Source organism: Rhinatrema bivittatum, chromosome 2, assembly GCF_901001135.1.
Source record: "Rhinatrema bivittatum chromosome 2, aRhiBiv1.1, whole genome shotgun sequence".
Taxonomy (NCBI): domain Eukaryota; kingdom Metazoa; phylum Chordata; class Amphibia; order Gymnophiona; family Rhinatrematidae; genus Rhinatrema; species Rhinatrema bivittatum.
In genome coordinates this window covers 577,594,894-577,615,495 of record NC_042616.1, presented here as the reverse complement: position 1 = coordinate 577,615,495, position 20,602 = coordinate 577,594,894, and the positions used below count along the sequence as shown (strand labels likewise).

The 20,602-nt window shown below is 41.8% G+C and overlaps 1 protein-coding gene across 3 annotated transcripts in view; it reads right to left on the bottom strand.

Moving 5' to 3' along the window:
• Nucleotides 1-266: 266 nt before the first annotated feature.
• Nucleotides 267-20,602, bottom strand: part of PPP4R1 (protein phosphatase 4 regulatory subunit 1) — a 249,425-nt gene continuing 229,089 nt past the window's right edge. For 2 of the 3 annotated variants that reach the window (XM_029590990.1, XM_029590992.1), the window contains exons 20-21: nt 12,978-13,119; nt 267-1,370 (exon numbers count right to left, since the gene is read on the bottom strand). In XM_029590990.1, coding sequence (XP_029446850.1) covers nt 1,207-1,370; nt 12,978-13,119 — 306 coding nt within the window. In that variant the 3' untranslated portion in view covers nt 267-1,206. The remainder of the gene's footprint in view (nt 1,371-12,977; nt 13,120-20,602) is intronic. The other variant, XM_029590993.1, reaches the window with a different exon arrangement.

Sequence of the window (20,602 nt, the reverse complement as noted above, 5' to 3'; positions counted from 1 at the left end):
GACAGTGGGGACCCATAGGTCCTTACCTACGGTTTGCGTCAACCCCACCTTGGCCCAAGGGTCTACCTCCGACGCAACAGTAGGAAATCATCATAGCGTTGAGTTCACTTCTTTTGTCATCGCTTCCATTTTCTAAATGTTTTATTCTCAGAAGGTGCAGACAACAGAAGACTGTTACAATTCCGTGGCATCCTGTTTTCAAGAATATTTTCTTTTAATCCATCCCCTCTTCCCCCTCAAAAAAGGGAACACAGGTGGTTTGTAAATATTATTAATAAAGTTTATTTGAACAAGTAGATAACTTGTATCACAACAGAGCTTTGAACAACATGATTAAAGACTGCCCCACTCCCAAGAGTGGTCAGATATATGTACAGTATATGAAGAAAAAACAATGCACCTCAGAGCTGATCATGATCAAGTTAAAAATACCTGACTTAAAAGTACATGTGCTAATAAATTTCCTTCAGGTCATGACCAGCATGAAAAAAAATTAGGACACAGGTACTCATAGCAAAGTTGTTGGCAAAAAGGTACAGCAATATGCTGCATTTAAGGATTAAAATCAAGATTCTAGTGTAGTGTTAGCACTGAGCCCTTAAGAGAAATCAACATTTCTACTCCCCCCACCCACTTTCCAATCATTTACACACATCAAAAACTATTCATACTTAAGGATGTGACAAATTACACACCGCACGCATAACGTGGTGAAGTCTCTGCCTGGCTAAAAATCTTTCACGTCTAATACTGGAAGTCTTCTCATACACTGTGGTACAAGTCTTGCCTTGCAAGCAATCAACTGTTTTTATTTAGTATCTACCTTTAAGAACAAAACTCGAAAGTTACAACTCCTTGGGAGAGAACAGTGATGCAGGCCTCTAGAAACAATAGCCTTCCTATACTGAAAATTACTCCTCCACCCATTCAAGTTTCTATAGTTGAGGAAGACAGGAGATTTAAGGCTTTGGTGGTAAAAATAATCCTCTGAGCTATGTTTTTTTTTCTAAAGTCAAGTTGAGAAAGTTCATCAACACACTTCCTTGACTCTTAAAATCCCCGGTATCAGGCATTTGCAACGTCGACCTGTTATCAGTCAGGCAAGAGATGTCTGCTGTTGGAGCAGTGGCCATCACAGACCCATTCATGTTAGAATACTTGAGGATTCTGTTTTTAATTGTAATGGTAGTAACATTCAGACACTACTTAATAAGTAGAAGAGGCAGTGCTCATGGCATCATCTGCTATTTTGGTACTGGCAGGGTGTATACTCGCAAAATATTTGACATCGTTGTCATAATCCATTTGTAAAGCCATAATGGTTTGCTCCACAGCTTCCTGATGAGAGTTGGCAGAATTTAGAAAGTATTCTGTGAATAAGACAAAACCAAAAAGATTTATAAGAAGTACATACTATAATTCTGAATTCTATAAGTCTGATACAAGATGTTTAGGAAATGATGCAACAGTGACTACTGGTTGGTGCCTAGGAGACTGTATTTGGCGCGACTGAACTGGCATTTTCTTCTCAGTACCAGAAGCTGCTGATACTATCACTTTACAGTTTAAATTGCATGAGTATACCCACCTAAAAAAGAAAAATTTTCTCCCCTTCAACCATGAATAAATTCTATCAATATGAATCAAATTACTGCCAGCCAATACAGACGTTGTGTGAAAGACACTTTTTACCTAAAATAAACTAGTTTGTGTACTTTTTAATCAGTTTTGGTAAAAAAAAAAAAAAAAAAGAGCTTGGAGTGAAGCAAAATATATAAAAACATATATCCAAAGGTCAAAAAAGGGATGCATGCAGAAGATATCTAAATCAAACTGTCCAGCAAAAAGCTTAAGTCTCTCTTATGTATAATGAATATAATTTATTAATAAGTCAATATAGGGGTACAGACCACTCACACAGAGGTTACTCCAGAATCATTACATTAGCTATCACCACAATCAGTGTGTCCTAAACCTACAGGGTTTAGCACAAAAGTTCATCAACCCTTGACACGGACGATGTTTTGCTGCAGCAGCATGAAGGGGGGTGGGGGATAGGATCTCTAAAAAGAAAACACACACTTATGGAATATTAAAATACCCGATTTATGTACATTTTTCAAAGCACAAGTTGCTGCTATTTAAACAATAGAGTAAAAGAACAAAAAGTGGCCCAGCTAGTTTAAATGGTATATTAAAAGGATGTAAAAAAAAAATCACATCACAGAAAACCCATCACTCATAATAGAAAGAAATAACAATGAAAAATATCAAAATGTAAAACAGAAAATATATTAGATGGTCCAAATCAAAGAAAGGCGGACCACTCTATTTCCTGATTAAGAACCATCAGATGCAGGTGTATTGAGTGTATAGATCCAGTGCTGCCTGCGCCAGATCAAACACGGGGGAAAATTACCCCCAAAAGTTCGGGGATCACAGTATTCAATTATAAAAAAATCTAAGATCCAATATGCAATGATTCAAATCCAACCAATAGTGGATTTTCTGTCATGTGAGTTTTTTGGTGGCCTGCCTGCAGCACCATGCCTCTGGGGACAGTGATGGTATTTTCTTTTTTTCCTGTAGCACCAGCCCGTAAGAGGAAGTAGTGTCCCTGTGGCCCATGTGGGCAGGAAGCAAGACATGCCATTGTCAAGAGGATTAGCAGCAAGGGTGCAGTGGGGTCTGGGGGAGAAGCAGGCTGCACTGTTGGCCCAAAGAGCAGTGTTGCTCGCGTCTCGGAAAGAAGTTGGAGACCAGAGTAGGGCTGGTTCCTGCCCCCACAGCCTAAAGTTGCAGAGCAGTGGAAAGCAGTAGGAGGCCAGAGAGTAGGGTTGTCCCAATCTGGCCCAAAGTAGGAATTGTTCTGTTGGTATGGTGATTTACAGAGGTGGCTGCTGCTACTGCTGCTGCTCTGGTTTGAGCTTGTAAGTTTCAGAGGGGAGAAAAAAGTGAATGAGTAAAAGAGGGAGTATGTGAGACAAATAAGTAAGTATACATATATCTGTGTGTGTGTATGAGTGTATGTGTATGAACATGTATTGGAGAGAGAGGTGTGAGCATTTTTTATGAATGAGACAGCAGATGTATGTATCTGAGCATGTGTGTGAGATAGCAGGTGTGTGTGAGCATGTGTGTGTGCGATAGATGTATTTCAGCATATGTGAGAGAGCAAGGAATGTGTATGTGAGCATGTGTGAGACAGCAGGTTTATAAGCATGTGTGTGAGTGAGAGCAGGGATGAGTGTGACAGTATGTGTCTGTGTGAAAGAGAGCAGGTGTGCATATGCAAACATGCATGAGCAGGGGTTTGTGCAAGCACGTGTCTGAGAGAGCAGGTATATGTATGTGAGCATATGTATGTGAGAAAGGTGTATGTATGTGAGTATGTAAGCATGTGAGTGAGAGCAGGGGTGTATGTGTGTTTGAGCATGGGTGTTAATGATGACTGAGGTGTGTATATGAGAGAAAGAGAACAAAATTAATGTGTAACAACCCTCCTCCTCCTGCTAATCCACGACAATTTCAGGGCATCTGGAAATCAAAAGTTCCCATGTATGGAGAACAGGGAATTTTTTAAATCTTTGTTTTAATTATTGCGAGTTATTTGATGTGTCTGTTGTTTCACAATATTTTATTAGTGTTTGGAAAATTTTTCTACGAGTTTTAATTATTGGACATTATTCTATTCATTAGTTATTTTGAAATATTATTTTTATTAAAATGGTTTTGCTATTTAGCAGCTTTACTAGGTGTATTGGTATTTTAATGGTATAATATTTGCAATGCTGCTTTTTCATAGGTAGGATTGTTACTGTTTGAGTGCAGCCAGTTTGTGCTCTCTTGAAAAGGGAGGTTTTTTATAATGTAACTTGTAATTTTGTTTGCTCATAGCTTTCTGAGGGAACTACTGCGTTACAATGGGCCTATTGCCATATGGGGTCCAACAGTCTCTTTTTGCAGGATTTTCTGGTTGGCACCACATCACTGCATGGAAATATATATTTTTGTAAGTGATATTTTTACCTCAAAAGACTATATCTTGAATATAAATGCATAATTTTTAATTGTATGTGGGGAGGGTATGGCTGGTGGGGAGAGGAGGGCGTGCAAGGCTGCAAAGTTTTCCTAGGGTGCTGAATACACTTCCACTTGTCCTGTCTTTTGATATAGCATTTCAACTGGCTAGGTTGCTCTTGGTTCTTTTAGACTATTGTTTAAATTGCAGCTACCTGTGTTTTGAAAAATTGCTATGAATCAGGTATTTTAGTATTACATAAATGTGTTTTTATCCTATATGTGTGGTTTTTTTTGTCCTCCAATATATAATATTTATTGCTCAAAGTTTATTTTTACTTTTAGAGATCCTATGATGTCCCTGCCCTCCTGATGCAGCTATGGTCCTTTCTGCCATGAACTTGTAGATTTAGGATACTCTGACTGTAGTGATAACTATCCCAACGATTCGGGCATAACCTCTGTATATGTGATCTGTATCCCTATGTTGATTTATTATTAATTACACACCAGACTTAAGTTTGATTTAGACATCTACATGCATCCTTTTTTTCCCTTTAAAAACAGAGTGTCTCTTAAGGATCATTTGTGGGTAGTTTGAGTTTTCTGTTACATCATTCCTTTATCAGTGATCTTCACTATTTTTCAAATGGGGATCACTTTGTCAAAAAACAAAACAAAACACCTTTAGTGTAACAGGCAGTACCACTGGACAAAGTAGCTGATGCAGTGGGCAAGGGGTGGCCCCCATTTCATTGATGCAACCAAACAGGAAGGGGTGTCCTCTCTGATATTACAGCAGACCTGGCAGTTTAGGACTACTCAGAGCACGTGTATAACTAAAAAGGAAGCCTGCTTTCCCACACGCTCTCCCCCTAGTTCGTTTCCATTCTAATACTCTCTGCCCCCCCCAGCTCCTCTTTCACACTCCGTTTTCCTCCAATGCATATATAAAGGTGAATTTTAAAAGCCTGGCGCACCCCAAAAACCGGGAGATTATGCGCACAAGTTGGGCCGGCACACACCGAGCAGATTTTAAAAGCTGCCCTCATACGCGTGTACTTGCCACTATGCGCCCAAATGAAAAATTCCAAAAAAGGGGCAGGGCATGGGCGTTCCTGGATTTCACATTGAAATTTGCACTTAAATACTTATGCGCACAGGTGCATGCTGGGTTCCCCTGCTGCGTAACTTTACTTCTGATATGGATGATGTGCAAGTGATAAAATAAAGACAACTAGACAGATTGGCGGGGTTTTAAGGGTTGGGGCTAACAGGGGAGAAGGGAAATTATTAAACTAGGGGGGTTTGGAAGTCCTATTCCTTATTGGGTGAACTGGGAATGAGCTGGTAAAACCGGTAATGGCGTCAGCGTGAGTCTTAAAATCCCCCCACTTACGTGGCAGAAGCATTTGTGCGCATCCACAAACTTTATAACATGTGCATATACGCACGTATGTGATAAATTTTAGGTATTATTAGGTATTAATTGCCTGCGACATATTTTTTTTAATTTAGATTTTTATATTCCATTTTCCACACTTCTTTCAGCGCTTCAAAGCAGATTACATTCAGGTACGGTAGGTATTTCCCTGTCCTTAAAATGGCTACATCCCTGGGTATGGGCTGATGAACGCATGCACATGTGCGTCCACATGCCTGTTTAAAAGTTATCATAGTCTCCTCAACCCCCGCTTGCTTCTCCCAAAGTCCACCTCCACCATACTGTCTCTGCTCCCATACCTTCTCCAGAAGCTTCCTATTGGTACTACATCTGGAACAGCTGCTGTGTTTTCTTCTGCCATGGCACAGTTCACAATGAGTTAGAGCTGTGCAGTGTCCAAACTCACTCAGAACTGGGCAGTGTCTGGAAAAAAAAAACACGGAACAGCTGTTCTGGAGGCAGTACCAGCACCAAGACTCTAGAGAAATTGGGGAGTAGTGGATATATTGAAAGAAAAGACTCAGGGAGTCACAATTAGGATGGATGGAAGGTGCCACTGGTTCTTGGGCATTACAATAAAGAGGACAACCAATGGGACAGTGCTATATCGAGGTACAAATTATATTGAAATGACAAAGAGAAGCACCCGGGAGGTGGTGTAGCGCTTTATGTCCGGGATGGCATAGAGTCCAACAAGATAAACATCCTGTATGAGACTAAATGCACAAATGAATCTTTATGGGTAGAAATCCCTTGTTTGTTGTGGAAGACTATAGTGATAGGGGTATACTACTGTCCACCTGGTCAAGATGGTGAGACTGACAGTGAAATGCTAAGAGACATTTGGGAAGCTAACCAAACTGGTAGTGCAGTAATAATGGGAGACTTCAATTACCCCTGGGTAAATGTATCATTGGTACATGCTAGAGATATAAAGTTCCTGGGTGGAATAAATGTCATTTTTATGGAGCAATTGGTTCAGGAACTGACAAAAGAGGAGCAATTTTAGATCTAATTCTCAGTGGAGCACAGGATTTGGTGAGAGAGGTAACTGTAGTGGAGCCGCTTGGCAATAGTGATCATAATATGATCAAATTTGAATTAATGACTGGAAGGGGGACAGTAAGCAAATCTATGGCTCTCGTGCTAAACTTTCAAAAGGGAAATTTTGATAAAATGAGAAAAATTGTTAGAAAAAAACTAAAAGGTAAAAAGTGTGCAAGAGGTGTGGTCATTGTTAAAAAATACCATCCTAGAAGCACAGTCCAGATGTATTCCACACATTAAGAAAGGTAGAAAGAAGGCAAAACGATTACCGGCATGGTTAAGAGGGGAGGTGAAAGAAGCTATTTTAGCCAAGAGATCTTCATTAAAAAATTGGAAGAAGGATCCAACAGAAGAAAATAGGATAATGCATAAGCGTTGGCAAGTTAAATGCAAGACATTGATAAGACAAGCTAAGAAAGAATTTGAAAATAAGTTGGCCATAGAGGCAAAAACTCACAGTAAAAACTTTTAAAAATATATCCAAAGCAGAAAGCCTGTGAGGGAGTCAGTTGGACCGTTAAATCATCGAGGGGATAAAGGGGCACTTAGAGAAGATAAGGTAATTGCGGAAAGGTTAAATGACTTCTTTGCTTCGGTGTTTACTGAAGAGGATGTTGGGGAGGTACCCATACTGGAGAAGGTTTTCATGGGCAATGATTCAGATGGACTGAATCAAATCACGGTGAACCTAGAAGATGTGGTAGACCTGATTGACAAACTGAAGAGTAGTAAATCACCTGGACCGGATGGTATACACCCCAGAGTTCTGAAGGAACTAAAAAATGAAATTTCAGACCTATTAGTAAAAATTTGTAACCTATCATTAAAATCATCCATTGTACCTGAAGACTGGAGGATAGCTAATTAACCCCAATATTTAAAAAGGGCTCCAGGGGCGATCCAGGAAACTACAGACCGGTTAGCCTGACTTCAGGTCCAGGAAAAATAGTGGAAAGTGTTCTAAATATCAAAATCACAGAACATATAGAAAGACATGGTTTAATGGAACAAAGTCAGCATGGCTTTACCCAAGGCAAGTCTTGCCTCACAAATCTGCTTCACTTTTTTGAAGGAGTTAATAAACATGTGGATAAAGGTGAACCGGTAGATGTAGTATACTTGGCTTTTCAGAAGGCGTTTGACAAAGTTCCTCATGAGAGGCTTCTAGGAAAAGTTAAAAGTCATGTGATAGGTGACGATGTCCTTTCGTGGATTACAAACTGGCTAAAAGACAGGACACAGAGAGTAGGATTAAATGGACAATTTTCTCAGTGGAAGGGAGTGGGCAGTGGAGTGCCTCAGGGATTTGTATTGGGACCCTTACTTTTCAATATATTTATAAATGATCTGGAAAGAAATATGAGTGAAGTAATCAAATTTGCAGATGATACAAAATTGTTCAGAGTAGTTAAATCACAAGCAGATTGTGATAAATTGCAGGAAGACCTTGTGAGACTGGAAAATTGGGCATCGAAATGGCAGATGAAATTTAATGTGGATAAGTACAAGGTGATGCATATAGGGAAAAATAACCCATGCTATAGTTACACAATGTTAGGTTCCATATTAAGTGCTACTACCCAAGAAAGAGATCTAGGCGTCATAGTGGATAACACATTGAAATCGTCAGTTCAGTGTGCTGCGGCAGTCAAAAAAGCAAACAGAATGTTGGGAATTATTAGAAAGGGAATGGTGAACAAAACGGAAAGTGTCATAATGCCTCTGTATCACTCCATGGTGAGACCGCACCTTGAATACTGTGTACAATTCTGGTCGCCGCATCTCAAAAAAGATATAATTGTGATGGAGAAGGTACAGAGAAGGGCGACCAAAATGATAAAGGGAATGGAACAGCTTCCCTATGAGGAAAGACTAAAGAGATTAGGACTTTTCAGCTTGGAGAAGAGACGGCTGAGGAGGGATATGATAGAGGTGTTTAAAATCATGAGAGGTCTAGAACAGGTAGATGTGAATCGGTTATTTACTCTTTCAGATAATAGAAAGACTAGGGGGCACTCCATGAAGTTAGTACGTTGGCACATTTAAAACCAATCGGAGAAAGTTCTTTTTCACTCACCGCATAATTAAACTCTGGAATTTGTTGCCAGAGGATGTGGTTAGTGCAGTTAGTATAACTGTGTTTAGAAAAGGATAAGTTCTTGGAGGAGAAGTCCATTACCTGCTATTAATTAAGTAGACTTAGAAAATAGCCACTGCTCTTACTAGCAACGGTAACATGGAATAGACCTAGTTTTTGGTACTTGCCAGGTTCTAATGGCCTGGATTGGCCACTGTTGGAAACTGGATGCTGGGCTTGATGGACCCTTGGTCTGACCCAGCATGGCATGTTATTATGTTCTTAATTCTGCCTTGCACGTCACATTGTTAACTGAAGAGGGGTCTTGAGGGAAGGACAATTGAGCACATGCACTTTAGAAGCATCTGATCTTCAGAGGGATAGCTATGGTAGTCTGATATAGCAAAAATGACAAGAGGCGAGTGGCACCTTATAGACTAACCAATTTATTGAGGCATGAGCTTTTGAGGACAGAGTCCACTTTGTCAAATGCTTCGAAAGCTCATGCCTCAATAAACTGGTAAGTCTATAAGGTGCCACTCGCCTCTTGTCATTTTAGAGGCATCTATATTTCAGCAACAATAGTAAGAGCAGTCTGAAGAAATGATCTATGAAAATGACAACTTGTGCAATCATTTCTAGTGGACATGAAGATCAGGAAAGCCTATAGTATGATCTGATATGGGTAAATCCATCTCAGTGATCTGGCAACCCTGTTAAGAGCTGCAGTACAGGACACGAGAGCTTTGATAAAGTTAGGATACAGTGTGAAGCTGATGTGGTAATGAGGGTTGTGTGCACTATGAGCACAAAAAAAGAAATATTTCTAAGAGAGAATTAAGCTTTACTGGAACAAATAAGAATGCATTAATCTCTAAACTAAATCCTGAAAAAGCAGTTACTGGCCTATAAACCAGGTTGTAATTCAGATGAGTAACAATCCTAGGGTGTGATTTTTAAATTTGTGAGTGTTCCTTGTCCACTGATGTGAAGCAGTTTAATAATGGCAGTGTATCCCTCATGAAGATACTTTTTGAAACGCGGCCAGTTTCAGATTTGATTTTACTTAAATTGGATACTAGCTGCTGACATGGATTATAAAGATAAGTTCTTATTTGTAAGCTAAAGGCTTCTAAAAAAACCCAAAAAAACCCGACTGTGTTGGAAGGATATGTGGAATATGATGATTGTAAGAAGGCGCCATTGGTTTATGCTGTCATGTTAACAGTAGCCGTATATAAGAAACACCACTATTCCTCATTATTTTAAATTAACAGTGGAGTTTTGGAAAAGAGTTTAACAAACAAATGATCATTTTAACAGTTTAGTTTGACTTTTGACTTTGCCTGTGGTTTATTGAAATAAATCTGTTAAAACATTGCTTTGGGATATATTTCCTTCTCTTATGCTCCAGACATTTCTGTTCTGGCTACCAGAATACAATATGTTTAATTTACAGCAATGCACAGATATGAAACACTCACTACAGATTCTAAGAATTGTGGCTTATATTCAGTAGGGATCACAATTTGCTTAGCATAATTAGGCAAGGGGCAAGGTGGGGGGCAGAGGACAGAGAAAAACAAAATAATTTACAGATAAAAGTTCCATATTCTGTCAGAAGCTTTAATTAATAAAAAATGATCTGAACTCTTAGTTTATGTCAAGACAAATTTTTTTATACATGTGTAAAATTAAACTGTGATAAATCACAGAAAAGAATGTAGGTTTCTGCTAGAAAGCCCTCTCAGAGGTTACAGCTGTAGAAAATTATTATACAGTGCAAATTCTTCTTACTACATATTCTCTCAGAAGGAAGTGAAAGAGGTTAGACAGATCTGGGGGATGGTTTTACTGCTGCTTTTTTTTCAGTTGGCTTTGTTTCTAGAAACTAGAAATGCTCTGTTTGGTAGCCAGATACTAGTTAGGAGACTTTAATATTTTATGTTCAAATCTTTTTATTGGATTTTAAACGAGCTATACAGTGTTCCTTCTACACACCCTGCCCAAAAGGTTACAAAGAACAATTATTAATACTTCCTACAGTTATTACCCACACTCCACCCCCCACCTACTCTCCCCACAGATTTTCGTAATTGACATTGAAAAATGTCCATGCTACACCTCCCATCAATGGAACAATAACCTTATTTATCTAAAAATCATTAAGTACATTGCTTCTTGCTTTGTGTAGCAATGACCGTATGTATGAGTCTCAGATATTCATATCAGTTTTTCTCTTTTTAGCAACATACTTTTCCATAACCAGCAAATTATGTTGCACATTTCTCCTCTGTGCTACTGAGGGAGGGGTGATGGGTCTGCAGTTTTGTAATACTGTTATTTTGCCAAGCATCAAAGCTTTCTGGACCCCTAATTCTTGATACTTATTAATGGTCTCAAATTTGATAAATCTCCAAATAAAACCAGAACTACATTCAATGACAAAGAACATCCAATAATATTCCCCAAATAGTGCACAATTTTCTTCCAAAGTGCTGTATGAATATATAAGACCAGAATTAGTGACCCAATGTTCCCACTTCTTGCTCGCACTTTTCTATCTGGGATATTGATGAGAAAGGCCCTCTCTTTGAAAAATAAAATCTCAAAGACTTGCAGTGTGTTTCTTGTAATAAAGTATTCTGAGTTAGTTTTTTTAATCTGTTTAAAACATCCCTGATACATTTCTGTATCAAATTATCACTGCCAATTTTTGTGACCATTTTTGTACTACTGCATATACATTAAAGGCAGCTTCCATTTATATTAATGCTGAATAATGACATTGCATGGGACTATTTTTTTAAGTGAATTTTCTAAGCAAATGATATTCCAGTTTGATTTAAGTAAATGTTCTTTCTGTAATGACTTTATATAATGATGGACTTGCAAATAAGCAAAAAAATTACTTAAGACTTTAATGTATTTTGCTGATTGAAATCTTGGAAAATCAGTACTAAGCCATCATTACCAATGGATTCATAAACTGAGAGGCCATACCCTTAAATTTCCAAGTTTGAAAAACCGAGTCAGGAAATCCAGGTAAAAAATTCTTGTCTACAAGAGGTACAAAAAAGTGAAATCCTATAATTTATCTGCAACCTATGAAAGAACAGTTTCCAAGTATGCGTTGTCGTCTGAACCAAAATGCTGGCTTTTAGGTAGGGATTTAACTTTGAAGTTGGAGCATGAACTATGTACCACAAATATAATGGTTCTACCAGTGCTGACTCCATGCCCAGCAGTGTACAAAAAGAAGTTTGCATCATTCTGTCAAGACTTTAACATTTTAAAGCAGCAGTGCTGGCAACTTATTTTTTGGCTAGTTCAAATGGCAGTTAAAATCATTTAAATGTCTCGTATTCATTCTTAGGTTACACTAAAATAATTTAGTTTTAATAGCTCCACCCACTCAATCACATCACAGTTAATGAATTTAAGTAAATCCAGGAGTTGCTGCACTAATCACCAGATCTGCTGGATACTTTTGACCTCTGTCAGAGACAGGATGCTGGGCTTGATGGACCTTGGTCTGACCCCAGCATGGCATTTCTTATGTTCTTAGAAGTTTCTGCAGGAGTTTCACTTGTAGATGTAACTTGCACTGTATACTGCAACAGAAGTATTTTTTCAAATGTAGGTTCGGACTATCCCAATCTATTTAATTCATACCCAGCATATGCAATAAAACAAATTAAAGAATGACTGTGGAAATACATGTTTTAGGATTTAGAGAAAAGACTTGGTTTTCTTGGAATCAAGCTTTTGCCCATAGACTAAAACAAGTCAGCCTTCTTTGGGTCTGTTGAAGCTTTATTAAAAATATGTCGCAGCTGATCCCAAGACACTGGAGAAGTCAAGATTTCCATGTTCCATTGTAATATAGCACCAGCAGGCTAGCAGGAGACCAGGTCTCAGTGCTGAGGATCTGGGGTAAGAGCTTACATTTAAAAAGCCAAGTATTTCTACTTCTTTATCAAACAGCAACATGGATGCTTAGCTAAATGCAATGTTTCCACTTGTCTATAGGGACGGACCCAAAAAACAAAGCAGTAGCTGATCCAGTAGGCTGTGTAACAGTGAAGACAATAGGAATCGGATGATGAACAAGCCCTTTATTAAAATGCCCGACTCTGGCCGAGTTTCGCTCTTTTGCACAGAGCATGAGGCAGCTCTGTGCAAAAGAGCGAAACTCGGCCAGAGTCGGGCATTTTAATAAAGGGCTTGTTCATCATCCGATTCCTATTGTCTTCACTGTTACACTTGTCTATAGGAACATAAATGATAATGGAAGGGATATTAAATATAATGAATACCTATTGTCTTTGCCAAATGGCATAACATTCCCTTGCATAGATATACAAAAATAAAGTTAGTCTTACCAACCTTTTTCTAAAAGGGTTTGCTTTAAAGTTTTTGCAAGTAGAACTCTAACATTTGGAATCCTATCAGACGCTAAATGTAATAAATGAGGCATCAGGTGCACAGCAAATTGGTCCATGGGAAGGCAGTCATCTTCGAGGACAGCCTAGTGAAGAAGAAAGAATAAAAAGCTTATGACAGTTGTGCAAGTACCAAACAGAAAACTTTCAGCTTTGAAAAGATGATTTCTTAGCATGTAGCCAGATGGACTCAGGACCAATGGGTTATGCTCCCCTGCCAGCAGAAGGAGACAGAGTCAGATTTCAAAGCTGACGTCATCCTAGATACACCCAGCAGTGACCTCAGCCCTTCAGTATTTCTCTGTCTCCAGCAGATGGTGGACGTACCTCTCCCTAAGGGCGTTGCTGTACTTTTTGGAAGGAGAAATTCTACATTTAAATTGGAGAAAAAATTGAGCCCCACTGTCCTGTGGTCTTATCTAAAGGTCCCTCCCCCATTTGAGAATTCCTGAGGTGATTTCTGAGATCTTTCAGAGGTGTGCTTTGGTCCGGTAGCCAGTTCCTGGCGAGAACTTTGCTACTTAAGCAGCTGAAAGGCAGAGGGTGCAGGAAGCAGAGTATGGCGGTGACGGCCAAAGCCCTCTCCCCCTGCAGACGGAGTCCATCTCTGTACTCTGCCTGTAAGTACTGAGCCCAGGTTAGAAAAAAAAAAGAGAGAAGATTTACCTTCCGATTCAGAGACAATGCAGGAGTTTCGGTAAGACTTCCTCCGGTTTCCTAGCTCGGTGTGCCTTACTGACATTGTTCCTGATCCCGTTGGGGTAAGGGGAAGTGGGCTTCCAAGTGGGTTGAGCAGCCCCCCAGTGGGCTAGGCCCCGCTTTAGGCTTGGTCGGCACATCGCATGTTAGGCCATGGCGGCGCCATCTTGTGCGCATCTTTTTGTGTGCCATATTGCCTTCCATAGAACGTCAGTACACATAGTATGTCGGCTCTGTGCACACGCTGTGTGCATAACATTGCGAGCTTACATACGCGCACAACCCACTAAGTGAATAATACAGGTAAAGCCAGGTGCATGGGGCCGTGCATGCACCTTGCTGCTTCTCGCCTAGGCACCTGAAATTTGTGCCCATAAAATTTTAAGCGCGAGCCGAAAGAACACACAGTTACTGCCACCAATGGCTACAGCAGCCAAGAAACATAAATGCCTTTCTCTCTGCGCTGCTTTTCATATTAGGACTTCACAGTCTGACCTGGATTCCAATTTATGTCAGCACTGTGAGGAAGCCCTGGGAGAGTTGGCCTCCCCGTACTTTGCCAAGCCCAGCTCCTCCCATTGAAAGGATGGGTTAGCCACAGCCTTAACTGCAAGTACCCTAGATATGAGTACCTCGGGACTGGGTCATCCACGGGAGAGGGAAATTCAGCGGCACCTATCCCAGTACCTCCTGGACTAGGAATGGACCTGGCTGCCTTTTTCGGATGGAATTTTTCCAGGGCCTTCAAGCCTTCGTACAGGCAATCTGCTAACTCACTTGCTCCTGTCTGGATGGAACCTCAGCTGGTAAGTCCTCCCTCTCCCAGTCCTATCGGCAGACCTCAAGACATGCCTTGCCTCACCAAGGGTATACCTAACAGGGACCCGGACGGCACGGATGAAGAGGAGGATATAGATTCCTTGGAAGATGGGGAAATTCCCCTGGTTTAGAACTGTATCGGACCATGTTACAGTTTTTCCATAGAGGCGAACTACCAGCCCTGGTTTCCCAGACCCTGAAGATGCTGGGAGTTCCTGGGCCAGACTCTATGACGGAACCAAAGAAGAACCTCATTCTGATTTCCCTACGGAAAACCTCTTGCTACTTTCCAGTACTGAAAGCCATCCAGGAGTTGACTGACCTGGAATGGGATGCCCCAGAAGCAAGTTTTAAAAGGGGATGAACGTTAGATGCTCTATACCCACTGGATCCAGCAGTGAGAGAGCGTCTGCATTTCCCTAAAATGGATGTGCTAGTCTGTGCTGTCTCTAAATGAACAACTATCCCAGTGGAGGGAGGAGCAGTCTTAAAGGATGCACATGATAGACAGATGGAGTCCATCCTTAAACAGGCCTTTGATGCAGTAGCAATGATCTTACAGATTGCTTTTTGCTGTGCCCTGGTATCTCGTTCGTACCTACTCCTCTTTCAGGAGGTGGTTGACTCAGGGGTGAATTCCAGCGTGGTTATGGAACCTGCCGCCGCCTTTTTAGCTGATGCAGGCTCCGATCTAGTCCATAATTTGGTCAGAGGAGTGGCCTGTGGAATTGGTCAGCAGACGCAACCTCCAAGGTAAATATTACAAAGATGCCCTTTAAAGGATCACTCCTTTTCGGAAGCAAATTGGAAAAGCTGGCCAATAAATGGGGCGAATCTCCAGTTCCCTGGCTACCAGAAGATAAAAGAGAGCAGTTACAGTGCCCCTCGCCTATGGGGGCTGATCCAGGGGCTCCCAACCCTTTCACCCCTACAGAAACTCGACATTTCAGAGGTCTTGGCCCTTTGGGACATCTCAGTCCTTTTGTAGTCGACAGCCCAAGAGAGGGGCAGGCTCGGGTTCATGTTCATCCCAAATCCCCCAATGAAAATTTGCCAACCCACCCTTGGAAAGAGGAGATAGGGGGTTGACTGTCCCTCTTCTACCAGAGGTGGGTCGAGATTACTTCGGACAAATGGGTACTGGAGGTCATACGAGAAGGATATGCGCTGGAATTTTACAGCGCTGCTCGGGACATATTCATGATGTTTCCTTGCCACTCCCAGCACAAGAAGCAGGCAGTGGAGACTTCTCTTTTAAACCTCCTCAGGATGAAGGCTATAATCCCAGTACCTGAACTCCAAGAAAATATGGGGCGTTATTCCATCTATTTCATCGTGCCCAAGAAGAAAGGTTCTTTTCGCCCCAACCTGGACCTCAAGAGTGTCAACCAACATCTATGAGTGAATCATTTCCACATGGAACCCCTACACTCTTTGATAATGGCCATACAATCGGGAGAGTTCTTAACCTCCCTATCTGAGGCTTATCTACATATTCCAATCCATCAAAAACCAATGTTTCCTAAGCTTTGCGGTACTGGGTCACCATTATCAGTTCCAGGTACTGCCCTTTGGCCTAGCCACCGCCCCCAGAACATTTTCCAGGATAATGGTGGTTGTAGCAGCAGCACTGAGAAAAGAGGGAATCCTGGGGCACCTGTACTTGGACTGGTTGATCCGGGCCAAGTTCGTGGAAGAGAGTCTCTGGGTGACCAACAGGGTGACCTCCTTGCTTCAGGAACATGGTTGGGTCATAAACCTGGACAAAAGCAGTCAAGCTCTCCCAGTCCTTGGAATAGCTGGGAGTCCGGTTCGACACCAAGCAGGGCAAGGTCTTCCTTCCGACCATGCAGATAAGGAAGTTGATGTCCCAAGTGCGTCAGTTGATGAGCACGATACGCCCAATGGTGTGGAGCTATCTCAAAGTTCTCAGTTTGATGGTGGCAACCCTGGAGGTAGTGCCATGGTCGAGGGCACATGTGACCATTTCAACGCTCACTACTGTCATGCTGGAACCCTCAGTCTCAAACCTATTCAATTCACCTCCACTTACCAATGGGAGTATGCTCTCGGCTCCAGTGGGGGCTACAGGAAGCTCACCTGAGCAGAGGTGTAACCCTGTCCTCCCTGAACTGGCTGGTCCTCACAATAGACACGAGCCTCCGGGGCTGGGGAGCTCACTGTAAGGAACTGACGGCCCAGGGTCATTGGACCCAGGAAGAGGCCCTCAAACATCAACCGCCTAGAAGCCCAGGCAGTCAGATTGGCGTGTCCACAATTCAGCCATAGACTCCAGGGTCAAGTGGTCTGTGTAATGTTGGGCAATGCAACAACGGTAGCCTACATCAACCGCCAAGATGGAACCAAGAGCTAGCAAGTGTCACAGGAGATAGATCTCCTTACGGAATGGGCGGAAATACAACTACAGATGATCTTAGCCTCCCACATCGCAGGAAAAGACAACGTCAGAGCAGACTTTCTAAGCAGGGAGAGTCTGGATCCAGGAGAGTGGGCATTAACAGCCAAAGCCTTTCAGCTGATAATAGATAGCTGGGGTCTCCAGTCTATCAACCTGCTGGCCGCATCTCAAAATGCGAATGTTCCCCGATTCTTCAATTGCAGAAGAGATCAGTGGTCCCTGGGGATCAATGCTCTGTTTTAGACCTGGCCGGAGGAAGAGTTGCTATATGCCTTTCCTCTGTGGCCCCTTCTGGGCAGGGTCATTCGCAGAATCGAGCACCACAGGGGATTAAGTCCTTCTAGTAGCTCCAGATTGGCCCAGGCTTCCGTAGTATGCGGACATGCGGAGGCTCCTAGTAGAGACTCCCCTGTGCCTCCCACCGCACAGGGACCTGCTACAGCAGGGACTGGTCCTTCATGAGGATCCGATTTGATTCTGTCTTATGGTCTTGGCCCTTGAGAGGGCTCACCTGATGAAGCAAGGATATTCTGCGGCAGTAACTGCCACCTTACTCCATGCGCAGAAGTTCTCTATGTCCCTAGCGTATGTACAGGTCTGGAGAGTATTTGAGACCTGGTGCAAGGAACGTGGTGTACCCCTCGGGCGGTCAAAATCCCACTAATTCTGTAATTTTTGCAGGACGGCCTGAATAAAGGTTTGACCCTTCACTCCTTGAAGGTCCAGGTAGTGGCTCTCTCCTGTTTCAGGGTCAAAGTGAACAGAACCCACCTGTAGGCTCATCTAGACACAGCTCGTTTTCTGAAAGGGGTGAAGCACCTCCAATCACCCCTACGGTGGCTGGTTCCCTTGTGGAATCTTAATCTAGTATTATAATTTTTGACAGGGCCCTCCTTTCGGCTGCTGCGCAGTCTTTTCTTGCGTTTATTAACCTTGAAAACGGTGTTCCTGGTGGCTATATACTTGTCCCGTTGCACCTCTGAACTACAGACATTGTCATGTCGGGAACGGACTCCAGGAGCATTATAGCGACATACCATTTCATCCTTCTTGCCCAAGGTAGTCTCGGAGTTTCATTTGAATCAGTCCATTTCATTACCATCCCTAGATAAGCCCAAGGACGCGGAAGAATACTATCTCCTCCATCATTTGAATGTCAGTAAACTTTTGGTGTGGTATCTTGAAGTTTCAGAACCAGTCTGAAAGACAGACCCGCCTGTTTGTCCTTCATGGTGGAAGGAAGCGGGGTGAACCAGTTTTGTGGGCTACCATAGCTCACTGGATTAAGGAGGTGGTCATGGGAGCCTATGTGGAGGCAGGAAAGCCATTACCTTCTCAGGTTAAAGCTCATTCCACTAGGGCTCAGGTGGTCTAATGAGCGGAAGCTAGACTGGTGTCTCCTGTTGATATCTGCTGAGCGGCAATGTGGTCCTCCTTGCACACCACCTCCAGGTTCTACAGCCCAAGAGGATTCAGCCTTTGCAAGGGTGGTATTAACTGGACCATAGGCAGCCTCCCGCCCCGATCAGGAGTAGCTTTTTTACATCCTATTGGTCCTGAGTTTATCTGGTTACACGCCAGGAAATGGAGAAATTACTTACCTGATACTTTTGTTTTCCTTAGTGTAAACAGATGGACTCAGCATCCCTCCCATGGCTCCCGAGAACAGTGCCAAGGATTTGTCAATGGAGTGGATATCGATTCCAAGAGATTACGGGTAAGTCATCATCCAATCCCTAGATCAGAGCATCTATACTCTTACTGGGGTTCAATGTTTATGACTAGTTGAGTACAGTTACGGTTATCCGTATTTAATCATATTTTAAATCAAGTTTTTTCAATTGTATGTCCACAGTGGTTTTTGAAGAGAATACTGAAGGGCTGAGGTCACTGCAGGGGTGTATCTAGGGTGATGTCAGCTTTGAAATCTGACTCCATCTCCATCTGCTGGCAGGGGAGCATAACAACTGGCCCTGAATCCATCTGTCTACACTAAGGAAAACAAAATTATCAGGTATGTAATTTCTCCATTTTCTGCTTTACTGATCCATCAGGCAAACTGGTTCCCTATAATTTCATTTTTGACCTTTTTTTGCAGCCAACAGAAAAATCAGAGGACACACACAAATAAAATCACCCTGCTTTACTTTTGTGATTTTCCCCCTCCAAAAACCAAATTTTATACAATGAAAATTATTTTACCAATGTGATTATAATAGATAATTTTATTTAGCTTTAGAAAGTAAAAAACTTGCAGTCTGGTTATCCAGTACTTTACTTTCAAATCTACATTTGCCTAAGAGTGTTTGATTCTGTGATCCACCTACAAGGCTTCCATGATTCACAGGTTAAGAACTCTGAGATAAACTGTTCTATCTACCTATACTGACAGTTTATTTCAATCGCTTCTCTCTCTGGTATCACAAAGAATGTCCCACTTCTAAGTTTGAGGCATTATATAAAAATGATATACCAAACATATCCTGGGAAGGCACAAAGAGTCTTATTCAGGATTGTAATTTTACCATGAAATGCAGTATTTCTAAATTCTTACCCAAATACCTTTACTCTAGCATACATGCGGAGAGAAAAGCCTAAAACACTGAGCAGTGTCATGACTGCCTCACCAAGGTCACATGATCATGATACATGCAGGAATACTACTCTGCCTCTTTTCTCACAGATACTGTGGACTCTTTCTGTTACTCCCTGAACATTTTTCATTGCCTTTATCAACAAAGAGCCAACTTACCTAAAATTTTTAATTGCTTTATAGTGAAGCAATATGACAAGGCAATAGCTAAAGTTAGAAGAATGATGGGCTGCATAGGGAGAGGAATAATCAGTAAGAAGAAGAAGGTGGTGATGCCCTTGTACAGGTGCTTGGTAAGGCTTCACCTACAATACTGTACCCGCATCTCAAAAAGGACAGAGACAGGTTAGAAGTGGTCCAAAGAAGAGCAACCAAAATTGTGTGGGGTCAGCATCGGAAGACTCATGAGGAGAGGCTGAAGGATCTGAATATATATATATCCTGGAAGCGAGGAATGTGTAGGGGAGATATGATACAGACCTTCAGACACCTGAAAGGTTTAATGATGCACAATCATCAAACTTTTTCCATTGGAAAAAAATCAGTAGAACTAAGGGTCACAAAATGAAATTCCAGGGAGGCTGACTCAAATCCAACAGCAGGAAATATTTCTTCATGGAGAGGATGGTGATTGCCTGGAATGCCCTGTAGGAAATATCCCAATTCTTGATAACAAGGACAAGCAACTAAGATGGACCCACTGTCATCAATAAAAATGGACATTGGCCCATTTCGGCTATGCACAGCTAAATGCAGAGAAAATACACAGAGTCTGTTTTGCCATGGGCAGCATGGCATCCAAATGCAGTACTGTGTACGTGACAAGCCTGAAGGAATTATTAGCCTTGCTAGCTGAGCTGGCACCAAAATGGGGCCAAATGAAACATCAGCACAGATTGTCTGGTGTGGGAATTGGACATGCAATAATATTGAGGCCTTTTTTTTTTATGGTTCTAAATGTCCATCTGGGATCATATTTTATCAAAGCCTGCCAAACCTATTCATCAAAACTGACTGCTTGTTGAACTCCAGTGCAAAC